General features: G+C 36.6%; 1 protein-coding gene across 3 annotated transcripts in view; it reads left to right on the forward strand.

The window, feature by feature from the left end:
- OVCH1 (ovochymase 1) overlaps window positions 1–18,983 on the forward strand; it is a 96,620-nt gene extending 77,637 nt beyond the window's left edge. Inside the window, exons 21-27 of one of the 3 annotated variants that reach the window (XM_086401538.1) lie at window positions 887–1,111; window positions 8,827–9,000; window positions 11,177–11,444; window positions 12,801–12,961; window positions 16,305–16,403; window positions 17,836–17,969; window positions 18,628–18,983. In XM_086401538.1, coding sequence (XP_086257664.1) covers window positions 887–1,111; window positions 8,827–9,000; window positions 11,177–11,444; window positions 12,801–12,961; window positions 16,305–16,403; window positions 17,836–17,969; window positions 18,628–18,849 — 1,283 coding nt within the window. In that variant the 3' untranslated portion in view covers window positions 18,850–18,983. The remainder of the gene's footprint in view (window positions 1–886; window positions 1,112–8,826; window positions 9,001–11,176; window positions 11,445–12,800; window positions 12,962–16,304; window positions 16,404–17,835; window positions 17,970–18,627) is intronic. The other 2 variants (XM_086401539.1, XM_086401540.1) reach the window with 2 other exon arrangements.
- Window positions 18,984–19,208: the final 225 nt, after the last annotated feature.

Here is a 19,208-nt window from a genome sequence, read left to right on the forward strand (position 1 = left end):
CTATCAAAGACTTCTCAGTGTTGTGTCCTTATTCTATTTGCTTTATAATGAGATATGAACTTATATTAATTTTCTGAGTGTCAAACTTTGGAGGTAGTGGAGACCTAGGGCAGATCAGAGAGTAGAGAGTAAGAAGGTGGCACCTTATCTGATTACTGTGTAAGAAATACATGTTTTGTTTATGAGATCCCCCTATTTTAACTCTGTTATTCATTAACATTCTTTCCATGTACTTTATGTCCTCTGGATTGTGCTTTGACATCCTTCACCCTCTATTTTTGCTGGGCCATTGCACAGTTAACTAAAATGACAAGATTACTGATGAAGTAAATCAATTTGGGGTGGCATTAATTTTGTCTTGAATAATGCCTAGAGCATTTGGAGTAAATCCAAAATGTCATTAAATTCCTCAGTTCTCTTCTTGGTGTAGTAGCTTCTTGGCCCTTGTGAACCTTAATATCCTGATTTCAACTATCTGAGAGTGATCCAAATTTCCTTACCAAATAAAATGATTATAATTTTTAGTATAGGCTGAATTTTAGAAGTATGTAATTTACTCAGGGGTTTAGAAGATTGCGTGCTAAAGATAAGCAACAAAGCTACATCACAATGTATATGTGGGTGACTTAGTGGTTCATAGTTTGTCAGTTAAAGTCACAGAACTTTGTCTTCTTTTGAGAAGGGTCAGTTTCTCAGAACAAAAGTCATTCATACCCTGTGTCACCATATATAAGGATCTATGGAAGTAAAGAGTAATATAACTTAATAGAAGTACATTGCAGTTTAAGGTTTTAATGACCTGTTGTAGACATTAAAACCAGATCCAAAAAGTAGTAACTCAGCTCCTTGACTATTGCATACAATATTTTTTTCTTTTTGCCTCAAGGGTGTCCAATATTGGATCTGATTGCAGTTAGTTCTTTTGAGATCACATCTCCCAATTATCCTAACATTTATCCTAATATGCTGAACTGCACTTGGACTTTTTATTCTATATCTGGAAATAAAATGAAGGCATTGATTAAAGATTTTATAATGGAAGAATCTTGGAACTGTGAATGGGATTATTTCAATATTTATGATGGACCAGATCAGCAATCAAGATTACTTGGTAAACTGAACCTTCTTAAATGTCCTATGTTGAGAAGCATTCATAAGAACATTTATATAATTATATATGTGGCAAACATGATCTACATTTGCCTTGGGAGCAATATCATTTGCTGTCAGAGCATAAGACCACACTCAATGGCTCTTCACCTTTAATTCCAGCTTTTCTTGATTTCAGTGATTCCTATCTCATTTTATCATCAGAGAGCACACTAATTTTGTTTTTCTCAGGAAGTCATATATTTGAAGAGTTTCTGTTGCCTAAACTGCATTTTTAGACAGCTTTTTGAAAATGTGTTTACTTAGATTTCATCCTCACAATAAAGGTAGCTCTCTTTAGATACAAGGTAAATTACAAAAAAAAAAAAAAGCCCAATTAACTTGAATAATCTTTAGAGATTTAATGACCACATGACGTGTACTATATTTGAATGTCAGACAATGTCCTGAGACTGACTCATAGAGGGAACTTTTCCAAAGATTTTGTAATTCAATATTGTATCCCATTCTCTAATTTCCAACCAGTTCTGCTAATCAGGATGCCATTACAATCCACCTATCACAAAGGACAGGAGAAGAGGTTTGAAGCTATCTTTTTACAAAGATCTTAACCACTCTTGTGATATTCTAGGATTTATAACATCAATAGGCTTAGCAATGTACTTTGAAATTCCAAAGCTACTTAAATTTTTTCTTATCAGTGAGTTTGGTTCCTGCCAAGAATTCTAAAGCAATTAGAATAGAGGTGGTGGAGACACAAAATATCAAGCTGTTAGTTCTCCATGAGATTAATATGAATCATCTATGGTATCAGATCCAGAATTATCTGATATAATTCTCCAGAATGCCTTTCAACCTAAGACCCTTGGAACACACCTGGAATTGAACAAGTTTGATTTATTACTCATTTTGGAAAAAGAAAACACATATCCTTGAAAACCATGGAGTGTTAACAGGATGGTAGAAAGAACCCTATAGGATTTGGGTTTTGAATGAGTAATTTTGGAGAGGGTCTAGGGAAGAGGACTTTCTTAAAAATTACCCATTCAAAGCCCAAATTCTAAATTCTAGGGAAGTGGAACGGCTTACCAGGAGGTGCAGTGGTAAAGAATCTGCCTGCCAATGCAGAAGATGCAGGTTCAATTGGGAAGGCCAGGAAGATCCCCTGGAGAAGGAAATGGCAACTCACTCACTCCAGTTTTCTTGCCTGAGAAATTCCATGGACAGAGGAGCCTGATGGGCTACAATCCATGGGGTTGCAAAGAGTCAGACATGACAGCACACCCACACTAAGGAAGTGAAATTTGCTCTAGATTGCTTGCAGGAAGGGGGTGAGAAAGTGGGGCAAATTTATGATTGGGTATCTAGGCGTGACTAGAGTACGGAGGAGCCTGGTAGGCTGCAGTCCGTGGGGTCGCTGAGTCGGACACAACTGAGCGACTTCACTTTCACTTTTCACTTTCATGCACTGGAGAAGGAAATGGCAACCCACTCCATTGTTCTTGTCTGGAGAATCCCAGGGACGGGGGAGGCTGGTGGGCTGCCGTCTATGGGGTCGCACAGAGCTGGACACGACTGAAGCGACTTAGCAGCAGCAGCAGCAGCAGCAGAATACAGGTAAAACTGTAATTGGTAAAGAAGTAGCAAGTCTTCATTTTAGCCGAGAGGTCAATGTTTGGTGTTTTGTTGGTTACAGATGACCTTGTTTTTGTCTTATCACAGATTTAGAGACAGTCTGATGTTGGTGTCCTGTGAGACTGTTTGTATCTAATAGGAGACCCTGATTCAGTTGTGAGTGCTGGACCAGTTTCTGGATGTCAGGGCTGCTTTCCTATTTCTCATTTTACTGTTTTTCAACCTGGCAACATTATTCATCTTTAAAAGTTCCGATTAATCAAAAATTCATGGGTCAAAACATTAAAAATGTGACAACTCTTATTTCTGTAATTAGCTTACACAATTTTATATAAAAGTGAGGTCACTAACATTAGTTTGCTAGTTTACACAGTTTTATTTCATATAATTTTATATACTTACAGTAGTTTTAGTTCAGTGAAATATGCAATTTTATAAGCATTGTTAAACTGTTGAACATTGAACCCTATTGCTATTCTCCCATCTGATGAGAAGAGCTAGCCCAAATATAGATCCACATTGTCTATATTGTCTCAGTTATCTTTTCTTACTAAATATTTTCTCACCTAAAGAGAATTCATTAGCTACTTTTTAATTATTTCTGAGAATATAGATGGAATGGTACACAGCCTCCAGACTGGTTTCATTGCAATGGTTTTACACTATATTAATGAAAATAATTAGCAAAATTAAGGTTCATCTTTTCTTCATTCTTTCATTTACCCCATAAAGGTAAGACATCAGTAACTAGTTAACACCATATTAAATATACATGTCAGATTAATTCATGACTGAGCATTTTCTAGTGTTAGACATCTTGAAGACACAATGGTGAACAGTTCAGAAGTGATCATTGCCACCTTCTTCTGAAAAGACATAATAATAAAAAAAAAACTAATAATAGTATTTAACAATAAATAATAATCAAATAATTACTGATTGTTAACATGTGTGCTGTGCTTAGTTGCTCAGTCATGTCTGACTCTTTGTGACCCCATGGACTATAGCCTGCCAGGCTCCTCTATCCATGGGGATTCTCTAGGCAAGAATACTGGATTGGGTTGCCATGCTCTCCTCCAAGGGATCTTCCCATCCCAGGGATTGAACTCAGGTCTCCTGCATTGCAGGTGGACTCTTTACCATGTGAGCCACCAGGAAAGCCCAAGAATACTGGATTGGGTAGCCTATCCCTTCTCCAGGGGATCTTCCCAACCCAGGAATCGTACTGGGGTCTCCTGCATTGCAGGTGGATTCTTTACCAGCTGAGCTACCAGGGAAACCCTATGTCAACATAGTCTGAAGGAAATTAGTTGCAGCAGCAGTATGGAATAATAGTGGGTACACAGTTGCTTTAGTTAAGATGGTCATGGAAGGCCTCATTGAAGGAGTGCATTTGAGATCCAAAGAATGACAAGGAAACAGTCAGGCAAGGCCAAGATAGCATGTGCGAAGGTGTCTAGTATCTCAGGTCTGACCTTACACCCTACCGTTCTCCTTCTCCTTCACCCAAAACCAGGCACACTGGATTCTTTATTCTTCCTTGGACTAACAGCATATTCTTGCTTGGCCCCAGTGTGACTTCAAGACTCACTTCCTTAGTTTGTTCAGGTATCTGTCCAGATATTATATAATCTAAGGCCTCTTGTACCACATCATCTAAATAATCCTCTTACACTTTTCCTTCTTGGCGTTAATCATGACCTGGCAGCATGTATATTTATTTGTTTAGAATCTGTTTCCCTCCACCAGAATGAAAATATCCTGATAACAGAACTTAGTCTCCTGTTCACTGCTTTATCTCCAATGTCTAAAGTACTACCTGAAAATAAATATTTGATGAAAAAATAAATGAGAAAAAGGCCTTGAATATGGGAATAGTTTGGTAACTTTGGGAACTGTCAAAGATCAGAGTGGCTAGAGATTGAGGACGGACTGGAATGAGGTGAGGTTGTAGAAGATGAAGGTTTTTCCCTCAGGTCATACAGCTCAGGTTATGGTAATGAGTGGACTTTATTCCCATCCAGTGGGAGGTCATTAAAGGTTTTGGACAAGGAACTAATTTGAGAGCTGCTGTGGCTACCATGTTGGGAATGGATTTTAGAGTGACAAGTGAATTATTTAAAAAAAAAAACTTTTTATTGTGTATTGCTGGATAACATATTAATGATGTGATAGTTTCCAGTGAACAGTGAAGGGACTCAGACATATATATGTGTGCTTAGTCGCTTAGTCATGTCCGATTCTTGTGACCCCATAGATTGTAACCTGCCAGGCTCCTGTGTCCATGGGATTTTCCAGGCAAGAATACTGGAGTGGGTTGCCATTTCCTACTCCAGGAGATCTTCCCGACCAAGGAATCCAACCCAGGTCTCCTGCATTGCAGGCAGATGCTTTACCAACTGAGCTACAAGGGAAGCCCAACCATACATATACATGTATCCATTCTCCCCCAAACACCCTTACCATCCAAGCTGCATGACATTGAGCAGAGTTCCATGTGCTATACAGTAGGTCCTTGTTGGTTATCCATTTTAAGTATAGCAGTGTGTATATGTCTGTCCCAAACTCCCTCACTATCCCTTCCCCCCTTGTCAGGGTGAATTACACCTGCAGTTACGAGGCAATTATGATAATCTATACCTATGCTCTCTAACCCATGTTATTATTTAAATTCAAATTTTAAAATGAAATGGAATGTAGTATTAGCCACACTTCAAGTGCTCAACTGCTACATGTAGTGAATGATTACTATACTGGACAGCACTCATATTGAACTTCCCATCATTGCAGAATGTTCTTTTAGTACTGTTTAGGTACTAAAGTTGCCTTGCAAGAGGATGGTAACAAGGGAATGCAGGTAAAATGGACAGATCTGGAGAACTGATAGGCTTCTTGATGGAATAAATGTGAAATTAGATCTGCAGATCAAGGATGGCTCCTAAGTTTATAGTAGGAAGTTTTCAGAGGTGGTGGTATTTAGAGAGATGGGAAATACTAGAGGGAGAAACGGATTTGTGGTGAAAGATCTATTTGGGTCATGTTAAATTTTTAATGCCATGATACATCTAAGGTTGAGTTGGCAGTAGGGAGTTAGAAGTAGAACTCCTGAAGTTTGGACTTAAGATATAGATTTGAGAGTTATTAGCTTCTCATAAATTTCCTTTAGTTATGCTTTCTCTGACATCATCAATCTCCTCTATCATTCTCATCAGTTTCAAACATATTCTATTATTACCCATGATTAAAATAAAAATAGAACAAGAAAGTTAGCTGTTGCCCCATTTCTCTGCTTCCCTTTACAGTAAAATCTCTCACTTTCTTAGAGATTGATGGATGTACATAGTTTATGGGATTATGGGTAAGAAGTCATGGAGAGATCAATTATAGCAAGGGAATACTAATAGATTAGGATACATAAAAGTGGTAATTTGGGAAGTAGAATATTTGAAATCAAATTTCAAAAGTCTCAAATGATTCCAAATTTTCAATGCAGTGTTGTTAGTAAAGAATTATGACAAAAGAGATAAGATCCCTTGTATGGTTAAATTTAGTGTTGGCACTGAGCTGGCATTCACTAACTTGGTCTCACGAGTCTTCACTGTAAATATCCAGTCTGTCTGGTTGTTGCCCCTGACATACTGGTTATGAAATATCATCTTTGGTCAAGCAACAACTTTAAGGAACATTAAAAATTTGGAACACATCCATAGAACACAATGACCAGGATGCTGAAGGGTGTGGACACCTGGGAATGTTTATCTTAGAGAAAAGAGAAGACAGAAGGATCACAATTTCTTCTCTTCAAGTATTTATGGAATTTCCGTAGACTCTCAGCCATGTATAAAACTTGTTCTGCCTAGTAATATCTAATAGTTGTTGAATGTTTACCATTATTCATGCATAGTCCTGAGAACTTATAACTCAATCTTCTTAAAAGTCCTATGGAGGTAGGTTGTGTTATCCTCATTTTAAATATAAGGAAACACAAAAATTTTGAGTAACTTGCCTCTGGTAACATAATTAAAAGTAAAGAAAGCTGATTTAAAGCCCAGGCACTCTGATTCATTTATATCCTTGGCCATTCCGTTAACCATATGATTACACTGATGCCTTTTGATTCAACATAAGGAAGAACTGTCAAGCAATTAGAACTGCTTAAAAAGAGAAAATAAATGCTCATAAGTCCCACATAATATCTTCAGATGCAGCTAACATATGTCCAAGGTTATTTTAGAAGGAACTCAGTGCTAGATGAAAGATTAAACTATCACTAAGATTCTATATTTAACGTAGTTCTTTACTTCTCATTCAGCTACCCATTTCAAACCTACATGTTTTGTAAATGTGTTGCCTGTATTTCTACCTAAGCCATTAACAGCAATACTGTACTTGGCAGAACCGAGGGTAGAACTATTTTCATACCCATCAGATCTTCCCTTCAGGTTAACATTGTATGGTTATTTAATCAGCTGTGAAGCTCCCTAGTCATATAATTATCCACTTACACTTTATATCTGTTCACAGGGACATCGTAAGGTACTTTATTAAGTGCTCCACTGAAATCAAAATTCATTAAGTTTATCTCATTCCCCCTAGCCACCATCTAATTAGCTCTTTCCAAAAATTAAATTAGGTTAATTTAATATGGCCTGTAGAGGATCCCATGCTAGTTGCTCATGACCACTGATTCCTTCTTAAAGTGTTCAAAAACCACCTAATAATTTGCTATAAAATTTTGCTGAGGTTTTTTTTACTTAGTAAATGTTTATAATGCTTCATAAATATAACTTTATATAATCCCATATTTTTTTAATCTAAATTATACAGATGAGAAAATTGTGGCAGAGAGGTTAAATAACTTGCCTAGGGCCACATAGCTAATAGAACTAGTCCAGACTAGCAGTTTGACTTTGGAATCCAAGCCTGTAAGGACTAAGCTACACTACTTCACTGATATAAGACTTTGCAAATCCTTTAGCCTCTTTGTTTTTCTCTGTCTCCTACCCTTCCCCCTCTGCCAACCCTCAATCTCCTTTTTGAAAAGCAGAATAACATTTTCCCATTTCCATTATGTTAAAACTTGCAGAGTGTTAGTTGACTTTACACAGATTGCCTTTATTTGACATGGTGCCTCTCCAAAGCTACCCACGACATCCAGTTCACCAAACAGATTCTTCAAGGATAAGAATGATGTAGAGATTAACTTTCTCCTATTCCCCATCTCTCTTGCCCAGATTCCTCAAAAAACATTATCTTTAAGACAAATCAACAGTGTATCATTTAGTTTGAGAGAATCTCAGTTACAGCTTGTATAGATAAATTACAGCAAATGTCCTGTCACCTATCAGGACAACCCTTGTGACGACTTTTGTGTTTCTGTATTAGGAAAGGATCATCATTAGTCTGTATTTGGACAGACTACATGTCTTAGTTTTAGCTACTATAATAAAAATGCCATAGTTTGGGTAGCTTAAATAACAAGTATTTATTTCACAGTTATGAAGACTTGAAGTTCAAGATTTGCTGTCTGGTGAGGGTTTGCTTCCTGGTTCATAGCTGTCTTCTTGCTATTTCCCCATAAGACAAGAAAAGGGTCTAGAGAGCTCTCTGGGTTCTCTTTTATAAGGGTTTACAAGGCTCCACCCTCATGACCAGGTCACCCCTGCAGGCCACACCTCCTAATACCATCACATGGGGGATTAGGATTTTCACATATGAATTTTGGGGGCACACCAACATTTGGTCCATAATGGTATCCCATTACTTCCATTTCTCTGTCCATATATCTTCATTGAAATGCTTCTTTAACCACCCTTATAATCAAAGATTGCCACACAAATTGTATAATTGTTTCCATATCAATTGCTAGCCCAGTCTTTTCTCTTTGATCTTTTAAACTCTATACCCTTTTATTGTCTCAATCAAATCATGACTTTCATCTTCAGAATCTTGATTTTACATTATTGATAATCATTCTTTTGTCAAGATTTGTTTGCAATTTAATGTCCTCTCTCTCCTTCCTCTTTTACCCATGTAATTACACAGAAGTATTTTGATTATTGAGTATACTTCACATTGCAGCTCATTTATGTGGCTCCAAGAAAGAATTTGTCTGGATATCCAGTGGTGCTTACCTAACTGTGAATTTGAAAACTGATGAGTCTGTGGGAGAAAGAGGTTTTAAACTGATTTTGGAAGATATGACACAGAAGCCATCACAGAAAAGCAATATTGGGATCCAACTGCCTATTAATGGTAAGTAATTGTTTTAAAATATCTACTAAATCAGGTACCATATATGCGTTAAAACAGAACCTGGAGCCCACTGGTTTAGGGATCAGTGACAATCACTTTAATACTAAAAACAGGATAAGCTCATTTCAGACTATTCCTTACGGACTGAGACTTTGGCAGTTCACATAGATCATGTGAGGTAATAAAGTTAATTGGGGTGTGTACATGTCTATATGTGTGTATGTTGTTTTTAATTGAGAAATAATAAACATGAGAGACAGTGAGTTGCTATTTAAAAGATCCTGTGGGGCTTTCAAGCTGAAACAAGAAGAGAGTTCAATGTGTTTCCATGTCTTTGTTTACATATCTCTTCTATTAAGTAACTATCTCCTCACCACCACCAAGAACCCTCAAAATATTTTAGATATATTACCTTTTCTGCATAAAATAGAAACAAATGTACTGATTTTTTCCTACTTAGTCTATCTAATTTTAAGCTAGCGTTTCATTAGTTGTGCTTAAGACTAAACCTAATGAATCTGTTATTAGGAGATTTTCTTGATTAGAGTATAATAGCAGGAAAATTCAAATAATCCACATTAATGCAAAGTTGTTTTTTTTTTTTATGACAGTCTATCTTAAGATTCCAGGTGACTCTAGTGGTAAAGAATCCACCTGCCAGTGCCAGAGACTCAAGAGACACGTGTTCAATCCCTGGGTTGGAAAGATCCCCTGGAGAAGGAAATGTCAACCCACTCCAGTATTTCTTGCCTGGAGATCCCATGGACAGAGGGGTCTTGAGGGCTACAGTCCATGGGATCACAAAGAGTTGGACACAACTTAGCAACTAAGCAACAACAATCTTTCTTAGGATAGTGAAATGAACAGGCTCTCCTAAGAGTCCTGAATTTGAGCCCTAGACTAGTGAACCACATTGTCCTATAGGTGTGATTTTTTTCTTTTTTTGGCTGTGCCACAAGGCACGTGCAATCTTAGTTCCCTACCCAGGCAGGGACCAAACCCGTGCACTCTGCAATTGAAGCACAGAGTCTTAACCACTGGACCACTAACAAAATCCCCTATAGATGTGATTTTTAATTGTTAAAGGCCTGCTCACCTAATTGACCCTTCTTCTGTGTCCATTGCTTTTGTTTTTCCATTGCTTTATCTTTAAACTGACCCTTTATTCTCACAGTAAAAATATTTAGCCTCATTTCTTTTTTAAAGTATTGTAAAGTAAGTTGAATACTAATAAAATATGGCTATGATGCATGTATACAAACAACCCCAAAATCTGAGTTACCACATAAAGTGTGGATTACCAATGCAATAAAAGCATACAGTAATGCAGTGAACTTGATGCATAAAAAATATGTTTTAGTAAATACCTTTTGTGGGTTTTTTCCCCCTAAAGTCCAGGATAGTCTTAATTTTGAAGAGTTTGCATATTTGTAAAGGAAGAGGGAATCCATGTTTTATACATATCTGAAAAGAAAGTAGAAATGATTTTACTTAAGTATTGAATAATCAAGTGCAAATCTGCTATGCTATAAATTTTTTGTTTTAAATAGCTTTCTGGTGTAAAAAATAATCTCAAGTAAAGAATTAACAAGTGAGCATATCTTAGGAGACCTGGGTTCGATCCCTGGGTTGGGAATATATCCTATCACTCCAAAATTATATGGTTATGGAAAAATTTAGTTTTCTTCATATTTAAGGAAATGCTTAACTATTAAATTTCTTTTTAAATCTGAGAATGGAGTAAACATATTGCTATACATTTTCCTTATGATTTTCCTTTATATATACAACTTATTTTGAATACACAGAGCATAAAATATTTTGATGTGTCTAAATATATGTACTGGGATAACACAAATGATGCTACAGAAAGAACAATCTCCAATAATTTCATGATTAAGTGCAACATTTTTATTTTTTTAAAAAAAATTGATTTGTGTTCCAATTCACCTAAAGATATGTGTTTTAATATGAGTATATTAACATGGTGTGTATATTAATACCTTAGTAAACTGTTGATTTTTGCTCATTTAAAAGCATTGGAAGAAAAGATGAGTCTCATCTCTTGCAAATAATGCTAGTTTTGAACTGACAAAAGGAGTAAATGCCTTCTGAGATTTAAATACATATTCATAAGTATTGCTATCTAATGTTTTGCTGTTGTTTTTTTTCTAAGGGCTTCCAGTAGAAAACAATACCAGAAGACAGCCAGCTCAAGACTCATGTGGCGTTCCATTTGTTGACCCATTTCTCATTGAAGGATTTGAGAGGAATACAAATATCTTGCCTGCAGAGGTCGGGGAGCCCAGGGTGGTTGGTGGCCGTGCAGCCGCTGTGATGTCGTGGCCCTGGCTGGTCAGTCTGCAGCACCAAGGCCATCACTACTGTGGAGGTGCTCTGATTGGGAGGCGGTGGGTCCTGACAGCGGCACACTGTAACTTCAGGTGTGTGCCTGGGTGGTGGGGGTTCTGGGATGCGGTGGGTGCTGATAAGGAGCTATTTGAGGGCCCATGGTGGGTACACTCCTTCTCTCCCCACATCATGAGAAACATTAAGCACCAGCTCCCACTGATACAGTCCCCAACTTGCAAATGAATGAATGTATTAGGTTGATGAAACTTTCTGTGCTTCACTAATAAAATTACTACTAATAGCTTTTAATTCTAAGAGCAGCTTTCTGCTTCTAGGTATAATTTAATTAGTAAGTAACTAACAACACCCTCCCTTCCAACCATAAAAATGGAGATCTCACATTTTTGCATCAGTTTCTCAGCACGGAGCCTAGAGCCCAGGGGTTGCTTATATGTGGCTTCCTTTCCTCCTTACTCTCCTGTGGATTGTCTGATGATCATACCCAGTCCCAAAATAAATCTGTAAAGTTTGAAAGAATTTCAAGGAATGTCCTTTAAAAAGGAACATTTGTTTTCTTTGATTTTATCTTACTTTTGATCTTAATATGATATGGAGATATCTGAAAACTCCCTCAGAGGAGTCTTAGCTTGACGTTTTTAGTATTATCTCCCAGAAGCAGCATGACAGCTGACGCTGTTGCACAGTGTCCCATAGCTGCACAAGTAGATACAACATTTTCAACGTCTCTGAAATTGGCTTTACAATAAAAGCATCTAATCAAATAGTGTGGTTATCATGAGCCTTCAGTGAACTAAAAACTCAATTTCTATACTATCCCCCAACTCTTCCTTTTGATACAGGTAAATCATAAGAAGGCATACTTATTAAGACAGTTTCAGACTTTCATGTGCTTAAAATTACCTGGGGAGTTTTTTGTAAATGGAATCTTAGAGTATTAATTTTGAATTTTGAGTTGATGAGTTATGTTTGGAATTCTGCACTTTTAATACCTGTGCTAGACTTAATGCATGTGGTCCCTAGACATTTCTTTGAGAAGCACTGTATTAGGGAGTAAATATAACTTTCAGAGTAGTTTCAGTGACCATTACATAAGTACATCATATAATGCATAATATTATAATTATAATACATATGATTATTACCTTGAGGCAGCATGAATGTTAATTATAATAAAAAATACTGAATAAAAAATTCTGAATTTTTTATTCAGTATTTTTTATCTGACATTATGAAGACAAGGAAGTAGACACTTTAAAATTTTTCTCAAGGGCTGAATTAATAAGAAACCTCTGTTTCCTATGAATTCAAGATAATAAGGATTTTAATGTGGATTAGAAATGTTAAAGAATATATTTTTAGTAATTCTGAGAAATGATGGCCTAATTAAAAGTGGAATCTATTTCCTCACTCCCTTTTATTGTGACAAGTACTGTCACAGACTACCTGGTAATAGGAAGAAGTTACCTGGGGAATATAAGAAATAGTGATTTGATACCAGTGAAAGCTGTGTACATTCACCCCAGCTTCACACAATTTCCTCCCAACGATGATCTATCTTTGCTGCATCTGGAAAAACCTGTTGAACTAGGTCAGTATAAATAACTTTTTTACATTTTGAACCTTTGCCATATAGTTTTTATCTTGTATCTTGCTTAGAAGTGCTGTATGTACTTTTCTTCCCCCAAACTTATTTATTTTTAATTGAAGGAAAATTGCTTCACACTATTGTGTTGGCCTCTACCATACATCAACATGAGTCAGCCATAGGTATACATGTGTCCCCTCCCTCTTTAACCTCCCTTCTCACCTCCCACCCCTTCCCACCCCTCTGTTTTGTTACAAAGCCCTGGTTTGAGTTCCCTGAGTCATGAAGTTAAATAATTATTTTTAAATGTTCTTTTATACTAACTGAACTTCCTTTCTCTAAAAGCTGAAGAATCTGTGTAAACATTTTACTTTTATGTGTATTTAATTGATGGGGGTCTAGAGAATATTTCAAAGAAATATGTTTTAGGGACTTTCCTAGCAGTCCAGTGATTAAGACTGTGTTCTCAATGTAGGGGCACAGGTTTGATCCCTAGTTGGGGAACTAAGATCCTGCATGCTGTACAGTGTGACCTAAAAAAATAAAGAAAGAAAGAAATATGTTTTTAACTTTGTCCTATATATATATTTTTGAGACTCATTATGTTCTCAGAGGTTAATTCAAATACTTAGAGAACATCAGTTTGAACTATGAGATGTTCAATTTTCTCTTCTTTTATAACTTAGTAAGATATTGCTTTTTTTAAATTTTTACTTAAGCTGAAGCTAAGCAAAAATGTGGAATTGTTAATCCTCACACTGTCACGAAGTAGTCATGTGATCTTGGGCAGTAATGTAACTTCTGTGAACTTCAGCTTTATCATTTGTAGATGGGGAATGGCAATTAATCCACCTACCTTCTTAGGTGGAAAATGTATTGAGGGAAATGTAACTAAGATCCATGGATAGTCCCCACCCACACATCCAAGCTTTTTCATGAAATCACAGGGCTCTGGACACTTTTCCTGCTCTGCTCCAACTTTCTCCTCTGTTTATGCCTATAGACCTCACTTTTTATGTCATTTCGGTACATCCATTCTACAAACCCCAAATCATTTGCTTTTTACGCTTTTATAACTGAGTCAGTGACAGCATTCAGAGCAGTGCTTTTTAACCTTGGCTGTGACTTATTTTTTCTCCCTACCCTGCTTTTAAATTTTATTTTTAGTTAAACTGTCAATACTGAGAGAATTGTAGATTCACATGCAATTATAAGGAATAATACAGAGACACCAAAGTACTTTTTACCTTGGTTTTCACCAGTGGTAACAACTTGCAGCATTTGACATTTATACAATTGAGATACAAAACATTTCTATCTCCAAGAGGATCGTTACTATTGCCTCTTTATAGCTACACCCATCTCCTTCCTCCCCACTCTACCCTCCCCACCCAGATTTCTGTCAATCATGGATCTGTTCTTTGTTTCTATAATTTTGTCAGTTCAAGGATATTATATAAATGGAATCATATAGTATGTAAACTTTTGTGATTGATTTTTTTTTCACTTAGCATTAACACCCTGGAGCTTCATTCATGTTGTTACATGTATCAATAGTGCATTGCTTTTAATAGCTGAGTGGGAGGGATTGGGGGCAGGAGGAGAAGGGGACGACAGAGGATGAGGTGGCTGGATGACATCACTGACTCGATGGACGTGAGTCTCAGTGAACTCTGGGAGTTGGTGATGGACAGGGAGGCCTGGCGTGCTGCAATTCATGGGGTCGTAAAGAGTCAGACAGGACTGAGCGCCTGAACTGAACTGAACTGAATGTTCATGGTATGAATGTTTAACCACTCATAACTGTTTAACCATTCATTTGTTGAAGAACATCTGGATGGTTTCTAGCTTTTAGATGTTACAAATAAAGCTGCCATGAACATTCATGTAAAGGTTGTTTCCTTTTTTTACTTAAATGATGCTGGATTGACTATCTTTATATGTACATTTTTCTAGGTCTATTGCCTTAAAATAAATTTCTCAGATGCAGAAATGCAGGATTTGGGGCATAACTGTTTTCAAGATTCTTGACATATTTTTCCGTTATAAACACAGCTGAATGTAGATTACAAGTCAATACCTCTCCCTACCCCCATCCTGCAATTAGGCAATATCTGACAATTTTTGAAGTGCAGGCCTTGTGGTCTAGCAACTCAACTATCCAGGATACTGGCACCGTCGCACAGATATGTGATCTGGAAAACTTGATGCAGTTTATAAAGGAAAAAGTTAAAGTCTAAATATTTGCCAATGGGATTTAATAAATTGCAGTGCATTCATTATCTGAATACTGTGTGCTGTTAAAAGAATGATGTAGTAGATCTGTGTGCAATGATATAAATAATATCATAATTTAGTCAATGAAGAGTATCAGAATAAGAAAAAACTATTGATGGGAAAAATATGTTGGTAGAGGGAAAATGCTTTAGCTCAAGGAAATTTGGGAGGAGATTATGATAGAGCAATGATCATCTATGAAGGCAGTATAACATAAGATTTGCTACACGTGTAGAGAGATGAGTAGGAAAAGAATAGACAAGTTACAAAGAGTTTTATGTAGTTTTGTTAAGAGATAGCAGTAAAAATAAAGAACATATCATTGAAATTAATGGCCTATGATAGCAGGTATGCTGAGGCACTTAAGTGTGTAAAAGCCCAGACGAAAATGAAGTGAAACAGCCTGGGAAAAGGGAAAACAAACACAAGAGCACTGCATTCAGTGTGTGTGTGTGTGTGTGTGTGTAGCATATATACACACAGAGTCACAAACCCACAGTATTTATATATATACAAATTTTGGTGATAAGAAAAACAAAGTGAATGTGTAATATGTCAATATATTTTATAATGCAACTGTGAAGATAGATATTTGCTGTAAAAATACTTCAAAAGTTTAAATTGCTACAAATATATTCTTCCCCATTCTTCATGTAACATAGTTGAAAAAGGAAGACAATTTTATCCTTCTCCATTGTCATCTCAGATTCAGCATGGTGATGTCCTCAAGGCACACGGGTTGAAAAACAAATGCATTTTTAAAAATGGTTATGGATGAGAATCCCCACATCTCAGTGCAGGACATGTGTTTCTGTTTTCCTAGGAGGATATGGAAATACTTGGAGCAAAATGGTATCATGTACATTGATTGGGACCCTCCCCTCTGACTAACTAATAGGTGGAAGCTTCTGGAAGATTTTATTTATTAAATTATAGGGTTACAGAGGATAATGTCAGGTCAAAGACATTTCTAGAGCTATCACTGAAGAGCAAACAATATAGACAATGTTAATATGAATCTTATAGACTAATTGATATTTGTCTTTTTCTTTCTCATCCTTTTTATTAGGAGAGTTTGTATCTACAATCTGTTTGCCAGGGAAAGATGATAAAATAAATTTACTTTCCAAATGTTTGACTGCCGGATGGGGAATAACTGAACCTCATCGTGAGTATATTTATTAACTCTTCTAAAATTAGAATCCAAACAATTATATGTGAAGTCTGAGTATACTGTTTATTCATTTTCAATTGCTCTGTAGTTTTCATAGGAATGATAGTAGAAAAACTTTTTTTCATAATAGGTCTAAAGGTTACTGCTTGAGTTTTAGGCCATCATATTCATTAACACAAGTTCATTGATTCTAGTTCATTGATACTTCTAAAAACTTGTGTTGGTAACTATCTAGTGATGTTATTACCCAATAAATATTTGTGTGTATTTACTCCCCAATTGTGCTGTGAGTGCACATACAGACACACACACACACACACACACACACACACACACACACACAGTTTGTTTTCACAGTAGTGTAGATATTGCTATTGTAAAAACCCATACTTGAAGATGTATGTGCCTGTTCTTAAAGCTGTCAGGCATTTTTCTGAAATGATAGGGTTGTATAAAAGGTAAGTGTGTAGACATGATATTACTTATATGTGGAATCTAAAATGTAACACAAATGAACTTATCTATGAGACAAAAACAGACTCAGACATAGAGAACAGACTTTTGGTTGCCAAGGGAGAGGAAGGGCAGGGGAGGGTTGGATTGGGACTTTGAAACTAGAAGATGCGAGCTATTATATATAGGATGGATAAACAACAAGGTCTTGTTGTGTAGCACAGGGAACCAAATTCAATATCCTGTAATAAATCAGAAAGTAATATGAAAAAGAACATATATATACATTACATATATGTATAAAATGTATATTTATGTCTGAATCACTTTCCCCCTATACCAGAAACTATCACAATGTTGTAAATCAACTATACTTCAATGTTTTTTAAAAGGTAAATGGGTGGAAAGATTATGTGAAAATATTCTAGTCCATATAGAGATCAAATCCATGTCTCTGGTCTCACCTACACCCTATTTTCCAAATGAATTAACTAGTTACAAATATCCAACAAAGTAAAGAGTTAGAATGTAATTTCAGCTGTCAGCTTCCAGTCAGTGTCAGCACTTAGAATGTCCTGCTCAGCAGAAGTCAAATCAAAAGAATGAAAAGATGGCAAAACCAATGAAATAAAGTATAGACTTCATATGTCAAAAATGAATTATGTTGTTTGCTTTGTCAACAACTGATTTGGGTGTAAATTTTGTCTTTGTTTTCATAAGGTGGTATCATTTTTATATCTTTTGAGGACTATACTAATGACAAAAGAATGCACATAAAATGTGTTTTGTTGTTTCTGTTGTATAAACCACTGTGGAATAATTGTTTTTTTACAAGTCACCTAATGGCATCATTGAAGTACTGAGAGAGGAGAATGAGTAGGATTTACCCCTTGGAGTCTGTGTATATGTAAGGCTAATTTTGTTTTATCCTTTAATAGCATTTGCCTATGTATTTTTCTTTCTTTTCTACTAGAAGATGAATTTCCTAAAACTGTGCAGCAGGCAAAGGTACCACTGATCAGTAGTATATCTTGTCGAAGCTACTGGGGACTGGAAATTAAAAACACTAATATATGTGGAGGAGCTTCCGGATCATCCTCCTGTATGGTAACTAAGGCCTGCATTCACGAGGGCAGGAGGTTCATTTCAGTGTTGTCTTCTGAATGTTTGTTTGCTGACCAGAAAGAGGTACAAACGTATGGCAGTTTTAAAGTGAAAAATGAGAGGAATAAGTCCATTGCTAAGTTGATGTACTGCGACTGCTAATTTGATATTTGCATAGATTCAGTTTTCAAAAGGAATTACTCATTCCATTGCTAGGTTGAACTACGTGAAACTGATGATTTTCAGCTATTTTTGACCTACAAAAAAATGATGATTTCTTATTGTTTGACATCATAGCTGAATTAGGTAGCTCAAACTACCTATTTCCAGTAGCACTGAAAATATAAAAATGCTTTTGTGTAACTCAAAGCCATCATTTGCTCATTTATATTGATTAGACACATGAAACTTCCTGCATGGTAGTCTATGGTCAGCATAAAATGAATTCATGTTTCTTTCAGCATTGCTTTGAAAATATAAATTTTGATCTGAATCAGAGATCTGTAACATCAGCCAACGAGCTCAGTGGTCCTAGTTCCTTGAGCTGTTGTGATGGGAGAGAGACTTACACTCTTGTCTGATCATCCCCTGCAGTTGGGGGTTAGCGTCCCCCAGGAATCATGCAGTCGGGAGAGTGAACTTTTCTTTTTGCTGGTTGCAGGGAGATTCTGGAGGACCGCTGCAGTGTGGTGAGGGTGGACAGTACAAGCTCATCGGTATTGTGAGCTGGGGCAGCAGTAACTGCCATCCTGCCGCACCAACAGTCTTCACCAGAATTTCTGCCTACACAGACTGGATCACATCCATCACTGGAGGAGAAGCAGGATCACTGGGAGACCAACCTGGTGGGACTGTGATCACAAGTGGGAAAGGAAATACATAACCACATATCTGGAAAACATGTCTCTTGTCATTGCTAAAAAAACTCAGTGTCACTTTTCCCAACTTTTGTCATTGAGGAGCTTGGATTTGGTGTATAAATACATTCAATATTAAACATTGGTCACAGAAAGTTAATGTTGGTTTGTGCCTCCTGGGACTTACAATCTTAAATGCCGTTAAATTCATATCCATGTACTATGTATATGTCACATTTGAATACCACCATATATACTTTTTGGGGTTTCCCAGGTGGTGCTAATGGTTAAGAACCTGCTTACCAATGCAGGAGATATAAAGAGGAGATAAAGAGATGTGGGTTCAATCCCTGGGTCTGGAAGATCCCCAGAAGAGGGCATGGCA

The sequence above is a fragment of the Bos grunniens genome, chromosome 5, assembly GCF_055505025.1.
Source record: "Bos grunniens cultivar Pamir isolate PY7600 chromosome 5, Bosgru_T2T1.0, whole genome shotgun sequence".
In the NCBI taxonomy this organism is placed as follows: domain Eukaryota; kingdom Metazoa; phylum Chordata; class Mammalia; order Artiodactyla; family Bovidae; genus Bos; species Bos grunniens.